This window comes from Nicotiana tabacum, chromosome 10, assembly GCF_000715075.1.
Source record: "Nicotiana tabacum cultivar K326 chromosome 10, ASM71507v2, whole genome shotgun sequence".
Taxonomy (NCBI): Eukaryota; Viridiplantae; Streptophyta; class Magnoliopsida; order Solanales; family Solanaceae; genus Nicotiana; species Nicotiana tabacum.
In genome coordinates this window covers 90,815,816-90,837,181 of record NC_134089.1, presented here as the reverse complement: position 1 = coordinate 90,837,181, position 21,366 = coordinate 90,815,816, and the positions used below count along the sequence as shown (strand labels likewise).

General features: G+C 33.1%; 1 protein-coding gene across 1 annotated transcript; it reads right to left on the bottom strand.

The window, feature by feature from the left end:
* Positions 1-13,826: 13,826 nt before the first annotated feature.
* On the bottom strand, positions 13,827-14,459 carry LOC142165243 (uncharacterized). The gene has a single exon (XM_075223839.1). It carries the CDS (start codon positions 14,457-14,459, stop codon positions 13,827-13,829), a length of 633 nt encoding a protein of 210 aa, XP_075079940.1.
* Positions 14,460-21,366: the final 6,907 nt, after the last annotated feature.

Genomic DNA, 21,366 nt, shown 5'->3' with positions numbered 1-21,366 from the left:
AAAGACCCCTCACACAACTAGCGTCAGTTGTGTGAGACACAAAATAAAAAAATTGGTAGAAAACTATACCCCATTCACTTTTTAAATAGAAAGACAACCCCATGTACTCAAAAGATAAAGTAAATTTTAAGGGTCTCTCAGCTCCCCCTTAGAGTTCTTCTTGTTCCCGTACAAGGGCATTCGCCTTTGTTCCTAGATATGGGCAGAGCTAGGGTGGTGGAATGCTGTTAGTTTGATTTCTTTTTGTTGAAAAATTACATTATAGGTATAAGATCAAGAATATTCTTTTTATGTATATATAATAGAGATCGATTCCCCTTAGCTTTTGATTGTTCATTTATTTATATTTTAAATCACCTTGATATAAATTTTAGCTCCTTTATTGATCCCAATGGAACAAAATGACATTTCTCACCGCAAATCCGATTGTACTTTCAAGCTTCAAGCATATAATATCATGTTGTCAGTAGAATGTGTCTGTCCCTAATGGCTTTATAGTTTAGACCATTCTATAAGGCACCACCTAATAAACAATGAACATATTGGAATATTTTTCAGTTCCTCCCATTAAATTATTATAAGTACCAAAAAAACTTATGCAAATAAAATTTTACGCCAAAAATATTCCCTCCAAAAAGAGTAACTTTTTATTTTTACTGATGACAATTTTTTTTAACCCATTGAGGTTTAAGTACAAGGAGGTTGTTGTTTCACATTCAAAAGACGAAGGGAATATAATTTTTCAACCCTTAAATGTCAAGGGGATAAACTAAATTTTACTTTTATATCCTTAAGGATTAAACTATATTTATTGGCCATACAAGTCAATTATTTAACAAGGACCAGCAATACAACTTAGTGCAGCAACAGGTTAGCTCTAGCTTTTTTGCTTTCATTTCTTTTTATCCTTGAGGCTTGAGCTAGTGGAAAGATGCGGTCCTAACCTCAATAATTTAAAAGTTGATAAGAATAAGACAACATTAACTAGTATGCTCTAGCTTGTATTACTAGCTTCTCCCAAAATATTAGTAATACTATCGTGAAATGGACAATTTTTGGACAATCAATTGTTTTTATTAAGATTAACTAGTATTATTACCCGTGCGATGCACGGACACAAATCTCTAATTTGAGTGATTTGATTTATGTGCAAATAACTTTAAAATATTAATCTTTCATATAAAAATTATATATAATCATTAAATAAATGTTAATAAAAAAGCAGAAATTTCTCAAATCTCTCAAAATTACCCATAATTTCTTGTCCATATTGATGGATTATTATATGCAGCGGAAGCAATCCCAGTATTAAAATCACATGTAATTTAGACAACTAGCATAAACGGGATTTAACGGGTTACCTCTTGAAGCGTGAACATATCTCTTCTACCATGTGAGCCTTCAGTTCCATAACTTCTCAATGGAATCTCCATCACCCGCACAATCGTGATCCTCGAACGTTCCACGGTCTTCTACTGTGTTACCCAAATAATACCCGAAAATAGCAATTTCGTGTGGGCGAAATTTCTAGGAAAACTTGGCTGAAAATTTCAGCCACCATGTACTCATCCCTCTAGGTGGAAAACCTTATGTATTTATAGCACAAGTTTTAAGGGTTAAGACCCTTTTCCAAAACCTGTTAGGTTTTCTTTTCCACCAGAAAAAGGATTCCTTTATTTCCTATTATTTAGGCACAGTAGGGACCACAAAATTTAATTAACAAGGCTTCCAATTATGGAATTAATTTGTAATTTTCGAAATTAATATCCACCATAATTAATTACGAATTATTCCACTAAAAATTTGTAATTACACTCCTTATTCAATTTCGAAATTCATCCATTAAATCTTATTTAACTCCCCATGTTAAGATTCAGATACGAATCAATTAAATTAAATTACTGACGATTTAATTTATTGATTATTTCCTTTAGACTTTCGCTTAACTTATTTCATGTGTTGGATACAAAATCCACCGGCCGGGTTTACACATGCAAACTTATAAGCTTTCATAAAGGTATATTATCAATCTCTAAACCGAGACATGGATTCCATCAACTAACTATTACTTCGCCAATGTATATTATTATTATCCAATTTACCAGGCATATTGACCCACGAAAGAATCTCGCCTTTTAATAAATCAAAACAATAATAATATACACAACTAATAATAATTATATCAAGATTAAGAGTATAAATACATTTAATGGCTAGAGAGTTTATTTTATTAAGTCAGTATAAAATACTTATCTCTACCTGGTCCGTTCAATACATACAAAATGTACTAGCACATGAAGTTGGAATTAAACTATTCCCATAATCAAGATTAATTATATTTAATCTTGTGCTACAATTATTCCTGATGGTTTGTCCAATTCCATCATTAGATTGTGAACTCAAACTTTATACTTATAAGAACCGATGATTTAATCTTCCGTATATAAGCTAAACTCTATACACTAAATCATCTACTATATAAGCAAAGGACACAGACTATTATATGATCTATTTAAAACTTTATTAAAACTGAATAAACAATTATTTCATAATAAATACTATATCTAAACCAAACTCATGGTTAATAGTATATATCCCAACAATCTCCCACTTAGACTTTTAACCATGATAATTATTAGAATATACTATATCCAAATGCATGGTTAATAGTATATGCCCCAACAATCTCCCACTTAGACTCATAACCATGCATCTACAACTTTCTCATGCATTCTTTTACATGACTATTAAAAGTCTTCACCAAATAAGGTTTTGTTAAAGAATCTTGCCAAGTTATATCTGATGCAATAATTGTCCAGTAGTACTTTGTCGTAATTATCTAGTTTGGTATTAAACTCTTCAGAGATCCTGTTACCGAAACTATCCCAAGAATGAACATCGAACTATAATTTTCTTTAGCTTTCTCCCACTAAGACGAAGTTCCACTAATATTACATTCGTTACCTCACGACATTGAAATATTAGTGACTTCTTACTATAGTGTTCAATGTTCAAACATCACTCCCACTCGATAAAGGCATATTATGTCTATTAACGTTCTCCCACTACTTAAATGCATGAATAATTCTTTTCCCATCGAAATTTATTATTCCAGATGCATGTATGTATATAAATATTGAATGCAGTCTGAATTTTACTATTCAGTGTTTTGACTTATTATGATCTATTTAATATTTTTATCTCAACTCCACAATGATTTTATGCAATTTGTCGTATTACTTGTTAAAATTTTCTTTTAGTGATAAGGCATTAATTTTAAGGATGCAATATATGTACTTTTGTTAGAAGGAATTTAATTCCGGTTTCTGGGCAAAATAAGAGATGGATATTTGTTTTATTTTTCGAATAACTCTTGAGTTATTGAGCTTAATAAACACTTTATCTCTTGTGGTACATGAATGCATGACCTTGTTATTATATATTGATGTCTCTCCTGAACAGAACAATATTAGTCTACCTCATAAGAGAATATGTTCTTCAAAATTGAGTAAAACTTATCTGTGCACTTTTATCTAAGTCATATTAATCTGGATAGGATTTCAAGTTGGTCAAGTATGGACCTTAAGGTTCATTGAAAGTAGAGGCACTACCAACTTGTGGATCCTGTTTGGAAGGAAATTTGACTAAAAGATGTTTCCCTTTAAAAGGAAATAAAACTAGTGATAAGCTAGAATGAATCCTTTCTGATTTGTATGGTTAAATGAACATACTCGTAAGAGATAGATTTTGAGTATTTTATGACGTTCATAAATGATTACTCAAAATATTAATATATTTATTTGATGCACTGTAAGTCTTAATGAATTAAGTAATTCAAGGTTTTTAAGACTTGAAATAGAGAAGCACCAAAGAAATATATTAAGTTACTACAATTTGATTGTAGTGGCGAGCATCTCTCTAAAGAGTTTTTTAGTTACATATCAGAATAGGGATTACATCTCAATTGACTACACCGTAAACTCCATAATAGAGTCGTGTAGTAGAAAGAAAAAATAAGTCTCTTTTGGATATGGATAGACTAATGATGTGTTATTCAGATTTGCCTTATTTATTTTTGGAATATTTCCTGGAAACTTCAAATTACATTCTGAATTTAGTTCCTTCTAAGCTAGTACCTGGGACATCTATAGAACTGTGGGCTGAATGTTAGCTTGGTCTGTGACATGTTCAGATATAGGATTATCCCGCATATGTGCTGAAAGGGAAAGCAGATATGTAAGTTGGAACTAAGGATGGATAGGTGCATGTTTATCGAATATCCAAGAAAACGAATGAAGCTTTATTTTATTGTCCTAAAGAAAACAAGGCAATTGTTAAAACAAATGGATTTTTCTAGATAAGGACTGTTTAATAAAACATGTTCCTAGAAGTAAACTATTTTTACAGGAACTGGGCAAAAAAATAACTAGATGTTCAAGAACATCAAAACCCACACGTCAGAATTGACGTTCCATTGCATTTAAGTAGTGGGAGAACGTTAATAGACATAACTGTTTTAATTATTGGAGTGAATAATCTGGCATTGCATATGTATGTTGCATGAGTAGTTCTTTCCCATCGAAATTGCTATTCAAGATGCATGAAATATATGTGTAGTGTGTTTCAAAGTATATTATATAATGCAAGAATTATACAATCCAAAAATAAATAGAACCAACTCAGATGGAGAGCATACTATTATTTTCAGTCAATTGTATATAACTTTTTAATACAAAAATTTTAAAACACACTACACATATATGTCATACATCTTGAATAGCAATTTCGATGGGAAAGAACTACTCATGCAACATACATATGCAATGCCAGATTATTCACTCCAATAATTAAAACAGACCCAACTCAGATGGAGAGTATACTGTTAATTTAAGTCAAGTGAACATCATTTTTAATAGCTCTAGTTTCATTGATCCAACATGTATACTCAGATGGAGAGTAAGTACACGATATCAATTACTAGTATTTCACCTAGTGAGCTTACAATAAATTTATCCGATATGGAGGAAGACCTAAAGTCAACGCATAAATTTATTACTCACTTGAAATTAATAGTGGAAGACCATAGAAATATATTTCTATCACCACTTAATCATGATTGTATTGTAGTTACAAAATTGATTCAACTCTTTAAGCTCAGATGGAGAGTTAATACCGGTTATCAATAACTAGTAACTATAGCCAGTGAGTTCATAATAAATTTATCCGATATGGAGGAAGACCTAATGTCAACGCATAAATTTATTATCTCACTATAAATAAATAAAAATGAAGACCATAGGGGTTTATTCCCATCACCACTTTATCACAACCACGAACTTTTCTCTGAGGATTAAGTTCCATATTAAAAAAAATGCTCAATACCCATTTAAACAGTCTTAAAATACTAAAATTAATATTTCACACTGTATAGTGGTGATTATTGTTGACTGGACTATTTCTGATAAATCTACCAAATTTCATATCAATCAAAAATTGCGACCAAATTTGGAAAATTATCATTTTAAGCATTTTTTTAAGAATTTAAATATGACCTACATTTTTTTTTATCATATACCAATTCATGTCAAATCAACATGTGTTATCATGTTCCAGATTAGATATATAAAATGATAGAAAAAATGACTTTTCGTATGTAAATCACATTTTAATCCGTCAAACCTCCAAAAAACTCACCTAAACGATCCAAATCGTCAAAATACGATGTGATTCACTGCATAGCAGTGAGTTCTTCTTAAATGATCGTTTCTAATGATCCTACCGAATTTCAGGTCATTCGGAGATCGTGAAATTCATGATCGCCAAAAACTAGACCAAATTCGAATAAATTATTGTTTTTTTTTGGCGTAGTCAGGATTAAATCCATGTGATTTGCATTCTTGCTATATATCATATCAAGTTAAATCATCATGTTTCAGATTTAACACAAATATAGCCGATATATAAAGAATAATTTTTCATATTTATAACAAATTCAATTTAATAAACTGCTTGAAAACTCATCTAAACGACCTCAAAATGCCAAAAAAAAAACAACATGATTCACTGCATAGCAAGGAGTTTTTTATTCACTAGATCGTTTTCGATGAACTCACCAAGTTTCAGGTTAATCGGAGTCCGTCAAATTCATGACCACTAGCCTGTAACCAAACTCGGAGAATAACTGTTTTAAGTAGTTTCATGAATTAAAATAAATATGATATTGATTTCCATTCTCCTTATAATTACACTATGAGCTGAAGGCATATATTATTTTCTTCCTATTTCTAGGATATATAATATCTCCTTTTGCAATAAATTATCCTTTTATTAAATACATAAGAACCTGAGATATTATATTTTCTCTCGTTCAGTGAAAACCCCAATATCTCTTCTCATGGGTGGAGTTAGTTTCACTAGTACCCAAAGATAAATACTCTTTTTCTAGTTATGAACCTCCACCATTAATGTAGATTTCTCAAGGATAATTTTCACATGGTATATTAAACATATTTCAATGACTCAAATAAATAGACCATTTTGTGGATCCTACTTATTAATCATAATGCTCAATCCATGAATAGATATAATTTCACATGTACAAATTTACTAAGAATTTTTCATGAGTTCAAATAAACAAACCACTTCAGTGGTAACTATTTATTACTCATAAAATTCTCAATTTACAAGTGAATATATATTTAGCTCATAAAATTATTTTATGGTAGACCACAGCTTAAAAGTCATACCAACATTATAAAACTCATACAACATACCGTCATATTTCACTTAATTAGAACCTCCAATCAGAGAACAAAATTCTTCATCGAAAATCCAAACTAGTAATCACGTAAGGCATGAAAATATAAACTTAAATTTGAGAAATTTTTTATGCACAAACATGCCAAACGCTCCAATCATTAGTCATCCAGGATATCAAATAGAGAATTTTACTTTCTTACAAAATAATTATATCATTACACAATATGAATTATACCTTGTAAGACCTAGTCAATAAAATCTTACACCTCTATTATTGAATTTAATACAATAACACGTTTATTTGCTAATAGTCAATGTGTAAACCTATTATATGACTAGTATTTAATCATGGGGACCATGGGGAGTCATCCCCAACACCATTGAATTAAAAAAGAATTAAAATTATTAAGAAATAATTTCCAGAAAATAGAAAAATGTCCAAAATACAGTCCAAACGACCTCAAAACGCCGAAAAATACCATGATTCACTGCTAAAGCAGTGAGTTTTTCTCACCACGGCGTTTCCGATGAACCCACCAAATTTCAGCTCAATCGGAGTCCGTCAAGTTCGCTGACCTCCGAAAATTCCGGCTATTCGGTCAAAAACAGGTTTTGCGTTTTTCTAGGGTTTACCCCCAAAAATTCAGATAATCTCAATCAAATATCAATAAGAAAACATATATCTCATGATTATAAGAATAATCCATAAATTATGCACAGTTAATTCACAAAACAGCAGTGCAGTTTTTCAGAAAACCACATATATATGTAATTCAAAAAATGCACATAAACACCATATTCTTGTTTCATGAAAAACTTAGTTATCTAATTAGATGTGAGTGAGCTCTGATACCAATTGATGGATTATTATATGCAGCAGAAGCAATCCCAGTATTAAAATCACATGTAATTTAGACAACTAGCATAAACGGGATTTCACGGGTTACCTCTTGAAGCGTAAACATATCTCTTCTACCACGTGAGCCTTCAGTTCCATAACTTCTCAATGGAATCTCCATCACCCGCACAATCGTGATCCTCGAACGTTCCACGGTCTTCTACTGTGTTACCCAAATAATACCCGAAAATAGCAATTTCGTGTGGGCAAAATTTCTAGGAAAACTTGGCTGAAAATTTCAGCCACCATGTACTCATCCCTCTAGGTGGAAAACCTTATGTATTTATAGCACAAGTTTTAAGGGTTAAGACCCTTTTCCAAAACCTGTTAGGTTTTCTTTTCCACCAGAAAAAGGATTCCTTTATTTCCTATTATTTAGGCACAGTAGGGACCACAGAATTTAATTAACAAGGCTTCCAATTATGGAATTAATTTATAATTTTCGAAATTAATATCCACCATAATTAATTACGAATTATTCCACTAAAAATTCGTAATTACACTCCTTATTCAATTTCGAAATTCATCCATTAAATCTTATTTAACTCCCCATGTTAAGATTCAGATACGAATCAATTAAATTAAATTACTGACGATTTAATTTATTGATTATTTCCTTTAGACTTTCGCTTAACTTATTTCATGTGTCGGATACAAAATCCACCGGCCGGGTTTACACATGCAAACTTATAAGCTTTCATAAAGGTATATCATCAATCTCTAAACCGAGACATGGATTCCATCAACTAACTATTACTTCGCCAATGTATATTATTATTATCCAATTTACCAGGCATATTGACCCACGAAAGAATCTCGCATTTTAATAAATCAAAACAATAATAATATACACAACTAATAATAATTATATCAAGATTAAGAGTATAAATACATTTAATGGCTAGAGAGTTTATTTTATTAAGTCAGTATAAAATACTTATCTCTACCTGGTCCGTTCAATACATACAAAATGTACTAGCACATGAAGTTGGAATTAAACTATTCCCATAACCAAGATTAATTATATTTAATCTTGTGCTACAATTATTCCTGATGGTTTGTCCAATTCCATCATTAGATTGTGAACTCAAACTTTATACTTATAAGAACCGATGATTTAATCTTCCGTGTATAAGCTAAACTCTATACACTAAATCATCTACTATATAAGCAAAGGACACAGACTATTATATGATCTATTTAAAACTTTATTAAAACTGAATAAACAATTATTTCATAATAAATACTATATCTAAACCAAACTCATGGTTAATAGTATATATCCCAACAATCTCCCACTTAGACTTTTAACCATGATAATTATTAGAATATACTATATCCAAATGCATGGTTAATAGTATATGCCCCAACACATATTGCATCACCCATAACTTAAAATTATCATATTCTTGTCCGTTACTTCCATTATACAGTCAAACCTCTTTATAATAGCCTCGTTTATTCCGAATATTTTTGGATGTTATAGAAGTGTTGTTATAGAGTACATATATTATAACATAACATGAAAATTGGTTCCGAAAAAAACTTGCTTTTATAGTGAAGTGTTGTTATATATGGATGATGTTATAGAGAGGTCTGACTGTAATACATTATAAATAAAAATATGTTTTTTTTCTCGTAGTAAATTTTTTTATTTACCTTTATTCTTTTATTCTATTGTTCATATTAATATTTAAATTTATCATATTTTTTATAATACCTATATTCTTATCTTTATAATTAATTAAGATAGAGGCATTGTTTTTATCTTTCAATTTATTTATTTTTTAAATCGTATTAATTAAGATAGGGCAGACAATATCTTTACAAAAATATTCACCATCTTTTCATACAAATTCAAAAAAATATATTTAAATCAAGTATTAGTATTAACATTATCCTAAATATTCAAGTGGTTTTTACAGTAGTTTGTCACTTGACTTAACCACAATGTAAATTTTATTCGTTATTATTTAAAATACTTTCTCTTCTCAAAAATCAACTAAGTCTTATCCTTCCAAATATTTCTACATTGAAATTATATATATATTCTGTTTTTCTTTTAATTTTTTAATTCTACTTATCATAATAATGTTTAAATTTATCGTATTTTTTTATAATACCTATATTTTTATCTTTATAATAATTAAGATAGAAGCGTTGTTTTTATCTTTCAATGTAATTTTTTTAAATCTTATTAATTAAGATAGGGCAGACAATATCTTTACAAAAATATTCATTTTCTTTTCATTCGGATTCGGAAAAAAAATTAATTTAAATTAAGTATTAGTATTAATATTATCCTAAATTGCCAAGTGGCTTTATAATAGTTTGCTACTTGGCTTAATCACAATGCAAATTTTATTTATATATATATATATACACACACACACACAAACACACACTTTCTCTTCTCAAAAATCAAATAAGTCTTATCCTTCCATATATTTCTACATTCAAATTATTTATTTATATATATATATATTCTCTTTTTCTTTTAATTTCTTGTCCGTATTGCATTACCCATAACTTAAAATTATTTGTATCCTTGTCCACTACTTTCATTACAATACATTATAGATTAATGTGCTTTTTTTTTCTTGTAATAATTTATACACACACACATATATATGCGCGCACACATATTCTCTTGGAATTTATATATATATATATATATATATATATATATATATCTCTTGGAATTTGGTTTATAAATTTTTCGATTTTCCGAGAAGTTAACAATATTAAAAAACTCAATGTTAAATTAGGAAAAAGCACGTAGGCTTCAAAGAAAATTCTTTCAATATTACCCTTTCAAATATATATTTCTTGTAAATAACCTTTTTTAAATGCCTAAAATTAAAGCGGCAAAGTAGTTTTAAATAGGATTTACAATATCCCATAACTTTAGGCATTTATTTAGTCCAATTAAAAATGAAGATTTTCCAAATCTTCGAATGTGATAAAATTAATACATTATATTTTCTTCTTATCCTTTTAACTTTATCCTAAGTCTTTCTTAAATTCTTATTTATTTTGTCTTACTTTGTTATGTATCTTATTCTTAAGACGCCACTTTATTTTATATTTTAACTCACTCCAAAATATAAATAGTCATATGTTATCTCAATTTACGTCTTTTTATATTTTTTATTTTGTTTCTATTATAGCTTTTTAATTAATTTTCACCTCCATATTTCTAGTTAATATATAAGAAAATCTATGAGTGGATCAATATATAGATATAAAATATAAATATAGATGTAGATACCAATATACATATAAATATAGATATATAGATTATATTTGTCTAAGATCTATTTAGATTATATATAAGATTAAATCAACTATTTCCATTAATTATGTTTCTATTTATAATTTTTAATTATTAATGTTGTCTTAAAATTGCCAAGTGACTTCATTTTAGTTTGTCACTTGGCTTAACCACAATATATACTATTCTCCTTTTAATATAATATAGATATAACTCGAAATTATTGTAAGAACCTATAAAATTCAAATTCTTTTCCTAATTCGAACATATAGAAATTAAAATTGTTTATTTGCTCAGTATGTAAACGTGAACAATGTATAATTTTATTTAAAAGCTAATGAATTAAAAAATGTAGAATTTAAAAATAAGGGAGGAATCTGCCAAAAATAGGCATGCCTGCTGATTAGCTCTTTCACGGAAAGCGGGCACCACTTTAATTTGCCCACAACTGTTTGAAACTTTAAAACTACTTTTGGATTTACTGCATTTTTTTTATGCTACGTGATAATATTTCATTCTCGTAATTACAGTACGTCCACTTTCTGTCAGACACGAGTTCTAATACATTTTTGTCAATTTTATTCAAATGCTGCTCAAAGATATACCACCTTGCGGGGGGAATTACCGAATTAGGATCGAAATTTTATCTGTTTTGAACTTGTCGTTATTGAATTCAAAGCTAGACTTAGTTATTGAATTTCTATAATTAAATATTTATATATATCTAAAGAATTTTCTAATACAAATATAGGATCTTTGAAATCGTGTGAGACATAATCGTGTATTATTGAGTCCACTCAGAAACAATTTATCATGCGAAATTCAAGAAAATAAAATATAATACAACATAACAATAGGAAAAGTTAAAGTCATCTCAGGATATCGGTTTCCTAACTGCAATAATTGATGCAAGAATCTTGATCACTGATCAAAGTAATCTAAGGATATAAAGCGACAACCACCTCCCCCCGCCCCTCCTCCCCCGATAAATTACCATGCCCCAAAGATTAGTAGTACTACCTACATGGTTTAAGTATTACTTCTGTTTAAACTATAGGGCACAAACTGGTTTTATATTAGAAGAAATAATCATAATACAAAATTCTGTATTGTATATCTTGTATTTGGTTTCGTGTTAATTCTTGTTCATTTATACTAATTCTGTATGTACAAGTTATACAACAATCTCTGAATTCCTTTAAAAATATAGATAAACAGCGCACACAAAGATTATGCAGAGGTGTGGGGTTGGACCTTGCGGCCTACGGCTGAAGTGGACCCTACCTCGATCGTCAAATTCCATTTCCAATAATTTAAAAGTAAGATAGCATTTTCCCCAATCTCAATAAGATTGAACATTATAGCAACAATGTTTTTGTATTATATAAAAAGAGTATCTTGGAGAATATCTGACAAAAGAAAGTAAAATGATGGGCTTAGTGCAACAATGACGATGCACCCCAAAATAAAAGAATTCATGCGTGTTTGACTAGTTTGTGGCGCTAAAGGATATCAACATTCAACTGCATTCTTTTTTCTGGGATTATTTTTATCAAATTTTCAAAAAAATTTAGTGGTTTTCACGGTTTAAACCCATGACCTCCTTATCATATAATAATAATTTTATCAGTTACACCAAGACTCTCTTTTTATTTTTATCAAACTAATTTATCATTAAAAATGTGGAGATCACGTGTTTCTTTATTTTCAGGACTCAAATTTAAAATTTCTGACTAAAAGTGATGAAATCTCATCTATTTCACCAATTTTTAGAAGTATAAAGGAAAGAGAGGAATTGTGCTAACTAATTTATACTAGTTTTAGTTTTTATTCATTGATAGTGTAAATTTTCATTACAATACCTCAAAAATAACAGCAATAATATAAGTAAAATTAGTAATATAAATAATAACTCAATTAATCTGTACAATTTAAAATATACAAATAATATAAAAATTTTACTTTATCAACTTATAAAATTAAATCCCTATATTAGTCAACATATGCAACATAGTGATGCCCATTCTTTTCTCCTTGGAATTTTTATTTTTCCAAGATATGTAAAACATCTTGTTAATGGAAGTGGAATAGTGCGGTGGGATGTGAGTGGCGACCAAGAAATGAATTACTAACTCTCAATTTTTCCTTTTTTCTAAAGACAAAGACCAAGAGCCAAAAAGGAAAATGACAAAACTGGTCCAGTACTTGATCTTTATTTAAGACCATATATTATTATTCTAATTGGAAGAAACTGCTAACGAGGTACCATTGTTGTCACAAGTCGGAAAATATACCAAAACTAGAGAGATTACATTATATTCCTATATTTAAGGCTATATATCACGAATGTCAAAAGATTCTTTTATGCATTGGAGAAATGACTGTCAGTGGGATGTTATTAACAAAAAATCTTATCCCTATAGTTTAATTACCATAACTTATTTTCCCAAAAATTTGGGACTTCCTCGGACTCGGAGTTGCCTCTCTGGTTCTGTCCATGAAAACAATATTCTGTGCTCGCACCAGTATCTTCAGTGGGAATAACATTGTAAAGTGAAACTTAGTTTGCAATTAGTATTCATTATCCCTCTATAGAATGACTAGAAAGAGCGGCAAAATAAAAGCATGTCTATATTTTACTTGTTCTCTTGATAATATATCTTCAGTCGATTCAGGTTTTGAACATGTACTTTAGATGCTTGAGTGAAAACTCATGGAATTGGAGGAACATAATAGAATCTCGTCTAAGTACGGATGTTTATTTTGCTTATTAGGCCAAATACTTTTAAAAGTACGTATATGTTTTTTCTGAAATAGTAAAAGAAAAACATTTCTTACTAGATAGAGTTTTTTTTTTTGGTTAAAACTGGATGCATATTATAAATTAAAACAAAACTACCCATTAGGGTTTACAGACGGAATGTTTATGGGTGGATATATTAGATACCCCACTATTAGGCTATCGTTAGCAATATTACAATCTATAATTTGTCTTTCAAACACAGTTCCTGCGATGTCTGCCCAAAATAAATGATTGACAAACACCGGAGGAACTGTTGTTACAAAAACGTCCTCAAGAAAATTTCTGTTAGTGCCCTCCTTAGCCAACATATCAGCAACTTTGTTGGTCTCCCTGTAGCTGTGTTTCACCACCACGACACCTAGTCTTTGGACGATTGACCTGCATTCATGAATAAATGAGTCAAAATGGAGGTTTCCATTGATTAGCATTCTAATTACCTCTGTTGAGTCAGTATTTATTTCCAAAGGTGTGAACTGTCTTTCTTCTGCAATTTGCAGTCCTTTTAGAACTGCTAGCAATTCTGCTTGAGTGTTAGTGGTGTATTGGATTGAACCCATATAGCCGAGTACCCAATTTCCACTTGCATTTCTGAAGATTCCTCCCAGCCCTCCCTTTCCAGGATTTCCTGCAGCAGGTCCATCAATGTTGAGCTTATAGTTATTATTTTTTGGTGGCTCCCATTTTACCCAGATATTCTTTTTGTTTTTGGGGTCTTTATCCAACATGATTGTAACATATTCAGTGGCCTTAGCTATTGCACATTTTGCATCTGCCCTATCTTTTTTATTATTGAAGAAGTTGTTGTTCCTTGTGAGCCATATTTGCCAAAAACAGAAAGGGAGAAGCTCTTCCTAAGTGATGATGTTGTTGTAGAGGTCTTTCTTAAGAGATGCCCAAATGGTTGGCCAACCCCTGGTAGTGAATGGTGGTATAGGAGCATTGGTTTTTTTTGTTGTGTTTTGTGAGATGATATCTTGCCAGAAGAGATTGGAGTTAGTGCATTCAAAGAAAATGTGTGTTGATATCTCATTTGCCCGACTGCACATATGGCATATGGGGTCTGCTTATATACCAACACGGTGGAGATAGGCTCCAGTGGGGAGCCTGTCATGGAATAGTAACCAGAAAAAGGATTGAATCTTTTTGGAAACTTTCAGCTTCCAGATCCATAAAAAATTGTGGGTCATGGTTTCCTGTCCTTGATGTTGGCAAGGGTCCAAGAGAGAGTAGGCAGATTTTGTGGAGTAGATTCCATTTGGTGTGACTCCCTAGATCATTCTATCTTTCTTAATTGGGTTGGATGGAATGAAAGTGTTGTAGATGAAATTTTGGATATCTTGGGGGATGGTGAGAGATAGAGTAGAGATATCCCAAGTTCCATTATGATGAGCATTGTCAACTGTTTTGGTCATGTCTTCTCTTGTCAGGGGACCTTGTATTAGGGACCTTATATCTGGGAGGTTGTTTATCCAAGGATCATTGAAAAAACTAACTCTGTTTCCTGAATGAACTACCCATCTTTTTGCTTTTATGCATGTTTCCCATCCTTTTAGGATGCATTGCCAGGTGTGAGACTTGGCTTTTTGGAGCGTTCCTCCAATTGCAATGTTTTGCAATTAGAGTTTTTGCCCATAGGGTTGTGGGATTTTGGTATAGTCTCCAGGCAAGACCTGAGTGCTGGGCTTTGTTTTTCAATTTAGCTTTCTGGATTCCCAGCCCCCTTATCCTTAGGCATAGCGATTGTATCCCATGAGACCATGTATGTAACGACCCGAACCGTCATTTCCTGTATTTTTGTTCCGTATTCCCCGTTAAATGCTTATTCATGTTTCAATATATGTACTTGGTGAATTTGAGTCAATTCGGATCGAGTTTGGTATGAAATGGGACAATTAGTCTCTTTAAGGAAGAATTAGTTTGGAAAAGTCAACCGGACGTTGACTTGTGAGTTAGAGGGCTCGGAATTTAATTCCGATGATTCGGGGGATGATTTAAGGCCTAGAAGCGCAATCGGAATTAATTTTGGAGGTCCGGTGAAGAAATTAGCTCATTTTGGCGAAGTTAGTGTTTTGGCGATTTCCGGTTGATAGGTGAAATTTTGATCCGACGGTCGGAATGGAATTTCGAGAATTTCTGTAGCTTCATTATATCATTTTGGACTTGTGCGCAAAATTTGAAGTCAATCGGACGTGATTTGATAGGTTTCGGCATCGGAAATAGAAGTTGGAAATTCTAAAGTTCATAAAACTTGGATTGGAGGTTGATTCATGATTTTAGCGTTGTTTGATGTGATTTGAGGCCTCGAGCAAGTCCGTAATGTATTTTGGGACTGGTTGGTATTATTGGTCGGGGTCCCGGGGGCCTCGGGTGTGTTTCGGATGCCCAACGGGTCATTTTTGGAAGAATTTTGCCGTTTTGAGAATAAATGTAATGATCTAAAGGTTCATTTTTAGTTCTAGAGATCCAAATTTGATTTCTAGACTTTCAGAATTTAAATCATAAATTATAGGACTGATCTGAAAATTTTGGTTTAATTTCATCAAGTCGCGATTGGATTTTTGACGTGAAATATGAGTTAATTGTTTAACGAGCGAAATGGGTATTGAACTGGGTAAATGAGCTCCGAATTTAGTTTTGATTGAAGGGTTGTGTTCGTATTATTATTTGTGACTCATAGGAACAAGAATCATCTAATTCTGAGTTTGTATGGTGGAGTTAGAGCCATTTTAGTGAAAAATGGCTGTGCTGCAAATTTCTTAAAAGCTGCTGTATTTTCTGCAGTAGTGAACAGTACCCGCGCGTGAACAGTAACCGCGCGGGTGAACAGTGAACAGTGACTTCACCCACATGAACAGTGGCCCCGCGTGAACAGTACCGAAAATTTCTGGACAAATTTAATGTCCAACAGTCCGAGTTTGGTCATTCTTTTTGACTTCCAAGCTCGGATTTTGGGCGATTTTTAGCAAGAAATCTTGGGAAATCTTGAGGTAAGTCACTTGTGATTATTTCCACTTCATAATATTGAATTATCATCGAATAATCCGACTAGATTACATGTTTTTGAGGAGTAAATTGACGATTTAGGCCTAGGGATTTGAAAATAAGATTTGAAGATTTGAGGGGTCATTTGAACTCCGATTTTGGTAAATTTTATATGTACGGACTCGTGGAGAGACGAGGAATCCGGTGATATGACTTTCATAATTTTTCGAGAAGTGGGTCCGGGGCTCGGGTTTTGCAAATTTCGTGAATTTCGATATTTTTTGAGTCTTTTCGATTGGGTTATATTCCCTTAGCCTATTGTAATGTATTCGTTGTGGTTTTGACCAGATTCGACGCGCGAAGAGGTAAATTCGAGAGGCAAGGGCATAGCGGAGTAGACGTTGGACCGTCTTGAGGTGAGTAATGATTTTAAATGATGCACTAAGGGTTTGAAACCCCGGATTGCACAACATACTGCTATGTTGAGATGAGACACGCATTGTATGACGAGCGCGGGGTCATTTACTATTGGGGATTGTGACTTGGTCCATCCCAGTTGATATTTTTACCGCGTAATTAATAAAGATTTATTGTTTTTCACTATGATTGGGCTTATTGCCATATTTGGGCTTCGTGCCAATTATCTGAAATCTTTTGTGAATTTACATCACTATTTTCCTCACGAATTGAAATATTATTTGAACTCAGTCCAATTGAATTATATTATTTTGTGAACTCAGCTACATTTATACTCAACTCGAGATTTAATGATATTTATAATGCTGTTGAGCTGAGCACTATTGTTTTACTGATGCCCAAGAGGCTTATGATTATTTTCTGGACTGATTGAGGTCGAGGGCCATACGTGAGGATATGTTGAGTGATGTGAGGAGGCTTTCAGGCCTCGAGTGTTATATGAGGAGAATTTCAGGCCTCGTGTGTGATGTGTGAAGGATTTCAGGCCTATTGATATTGCGCTTGGGCTGTAGGAGCCCCTACAGAGTCTGTACACACCCCCAGTGAGCGCAGGTTACCCAGGTGAGTTGGGAGTGGGCCCGAGAGGCCGTTGCTTGTGTGTGGTGAGTTGGGAGTGAGCCCGAGGGGCTGATGTTGTGTGCTGGTGAGTTGGGAGTGAGCCCGAGGGGCTGATACTATACTGAGATTTACATATTGAGCCCGAGGGCAAACTTTTGATTTATCCTTACTGTGGAAATTATTTGTCTTTACTGTTTTAAAAGAAGAATTATCTGATACTCACTATTTTACTATATAACTGATTTTACTACTTGGGATAGCGCTATATTGTGCCGTTATGAGATTTCATATTTTCAGTCGTTATTTATTTTTATTACTCACTGAGTCGGAGTACTCACATTACTAACTGCACCATGTGTGCAGATACAGGCAGAGCTGAGTTCGCTCCTGAGCACTGATTCTTTCCAGACCAGGCGGTGACTAGGAGTAACGAGGTAGCTGTTGACGTCCGCAGCCCCGTTTTCTCCCTTATCTTTATTATTTATGATAATTCCAGACTTTGTAAAATATTAGTAAACTCTGTAGTAGCTCATGACTTGTGACACCCCGATTTCGGGCTGAGTTGGGAGGGTTTTTCTTGTTCTATCACGTTTATTTCGCATTTAAGATTATATTGCCCATGATTTAGACTTATTCCTGTTAAGTAATTATAAAGAGATGTACTGTTTTGTTGATTGGCTGGCCTTGTCCTCACGAGAGGCGCCATCACGACCGGGTTGGGATTTTTGGGTCGTGACAAGTTGGTATCAGAGCCTAGGTTACATAGGTCTCACGAGTTATGAGCAGGTTTAGCAGAGTCTCGTGGATCGGTATGGAGACGTCTGTATTTATCCTCGAGAGGCTACAACACCTTTAGGAAAGACTTCATATTCTTGAATTCTTATAGTGCGTCTTTTATTCAGCTTGAAAAAGTGACTCTTATAATTCCTTCCACGTGTTCGTATGCGCGAACGAGCGCTCAGTATTAGATGTGCCTTGATGGCTTGTGATTACCTGATCGAAGGGAGAGATGTGACCTCTGTGAGTTGATGTTGGGCCAGTCTGAAGGACTTGAGGATGGATCTTTGCCTATGGCTTGAGCACCGAGGTGCTAATTGTGCGAGCATGTGTTTTGAACTTATATGTCTGGTATTGTCCCTATTAGTGGGAATGATGGTTGGATAGCTACGTGAGGAGTATGTTAGTACTGCAAGATGTATCTATATGACTTGGAAGTGACGAGGAAGGGCTGCACGATGATAGATGAACTATTAAGTGTTTGATTTTCATTGTGATTAGATGTGTAGCCCCGAATTATGGGCGCGTGGAGAATCTTTTCATGTCTCCTATTTGGAGTGAAGTGAATTTCATGTTACGGTATGAGTTTAGACTCAGAAAGATTAAGTGATTGTGTAATGTGTATGACCGTGGAAGGTATACAAAAATGTTAATTGGAGGTGAAGCAGGTGGGTTATCTCCTGAGGAGTGTCCTAAGGTGGTGCGATCCTTATGTTGTCTATTAGAAGATCTCATTTACAAGTGAAGAATATGCATTGAAATCTAAATTGGGCCTCCTAAAGAGTGGGCTTAACTGTTGTGTGAGTGAATGCAAGAATTGCAGAAGAGTTAAAATTCTAGATGATTCGTGTTTCCATATGCTTATGAAAGAGTGAGTTTAATCTCACTATGGTATTATGGCAGCAATAGAGTATATGCGTTGTGAATTATTGAGTGTGTCTTGATCTATGGCTTTGAGCCAAGTTGGGGAGTTTGCTATTAATTAAGTTGATTGCACGGTTATGTGCTATATTGGTTCCAGTTTGAGGTGTGTTGGTGAGTCAGTTATGGCTTACGGAGATTTAAGGTCGATTAGGTGATGATCGGGCCCATTTTTATGCTATTCCAGGAAGGACAAATGCTATTGCTTCAGATGATGTCATTATAGGAATTGTTCCAGTCTGCCACAGAGATGCCTTTGTATTATTCGATCCCGGTTCCACCTATTCTTATGTGTCCTCATATTTTGCTCATTATTTGGATACGCCCCTGGAGTTTCTTTCTTTATCTGTTCATGTATCTACCCCAGTGTGCGATACTGTTGTTGTGGACCGTGTGTACCGGTCATGTGTTGTGATTATTGAGGGTCTGAAGACCCGAGTTGATCTATTGCTATTGAGCATGGTGGATTTTGATGTTATATTGGGCATGGATTGGTTATCTCTGTGTCATGTTATTCTAGACTGTCATGCTAAGACAGTTACTTTAGCTATGCCAGGTGTACCGCGGATCGAGTGGCATGGTATGACTGATTATGTTCCTAGCAGAGTAATTTCTTTCTTGAAAGTTCAGCGTATGGTTGGGAAAGGTTGTCTGTCATATCTAGTTTTTGTGCGAGATGTTGGAGCTGAGACCCCTAGTATTGATTCTGTCACAGTTGTGAGGGATTTTTCCCAATGTATTTCCTGTAGACCTGACGGGCATGACACCAGATAGGGATATTGATTTCGGTATCAACTTGGTGCCGGGCACTCAGTCCATTTCTATTCCACCGTACCATATGGCACCAGCGGAGCTGAAGGAATTGAAAGAGCAGCTTCAGGAACTCCTAGAAAAAAAGGGGGGTTCATTCGGCCTAGTGTGTCACCTTGGGGTGCACCAATCTTATTTGTGAAGAAGGACGATGGATGGCACAATGAGAATGTGCATTGATTACAACCAATTGAATAAAGTAACAGTGAAGAACAAGTACCTTTTGCCTCGTATTGATAGCTTGGTTATGTGAGAACAAATTTGAAAGTTTTCTTAATGGTTTTTACCATGGTTCGAACCGGATATCTTACCGGTGCACGAACCATATTGTATATTATGAACCCCTCCTAAATGGGAGAAAATAGAAGATTTCTAACTGCCGGAATGTAATTTTCCTATAGCCCAGAAATTCTAATGATATTTTTGCATTTGCAAAATGATGGCATAATAGACGTGGTATGTTATGCATGTTTAATATTTTCATGTACGAGGTGGCAGTTCATTCTTGAAGAAAAGGACATGAATTCTGGATAGAATAGTCAGTTTCAGATATTTAGATTGAATGTTATAACTGCTCGGTAAGGCCTGAGAAGGATGCACATTACATTCTGATTAACAGATGTCTATTGGCGTTTCAACGCTCACTTGGTTGATCGACTACCAATTGTAAGCACGTGATTTTTGCTTCACGTACAATTGCTCCAAAAGAAAATAAAAATAGTGACAAATGACTTCACTGTACAATTTTTCGAGTTTTCCGTGACATGTATTGTTAGTCATTTGTGGGTCTGTCCATTTCGCATTTAATCATTATCAAACAAAATACAAAAAATATGTGTCATTAAAAGAAAATGCAAAAATATATATGTGCATCGTCCGTTCTAGGTTGTGATTTAACTTACTTAAACATTTTTATTTGGTGTGATAATTATGTTGAAGTGCTACATTGTTGTTTTAGTTTCATTTGTTTTATTATTTATTTGTTAGTTTTTATTTTTTTTTAAAAAAAATTTAGAAAACAAAAAGAAAAGAGTTGAAAATCGGTTTGGGCCCAAAAATGAAACAAAAAAAACAGGCCCAAACCAAGCACTCAAGTCCAGTCCAAAT

What these genes read in the sequence shown, in the direction of transcription:
- LOC142165243 (XM_075223839.1), bottom strand. Translation starts at nt 14,459, where the DNA reads ATGTTGGATAAAGACCCCAAAAACAAAAAGAATATCTGGGTAAAATGG.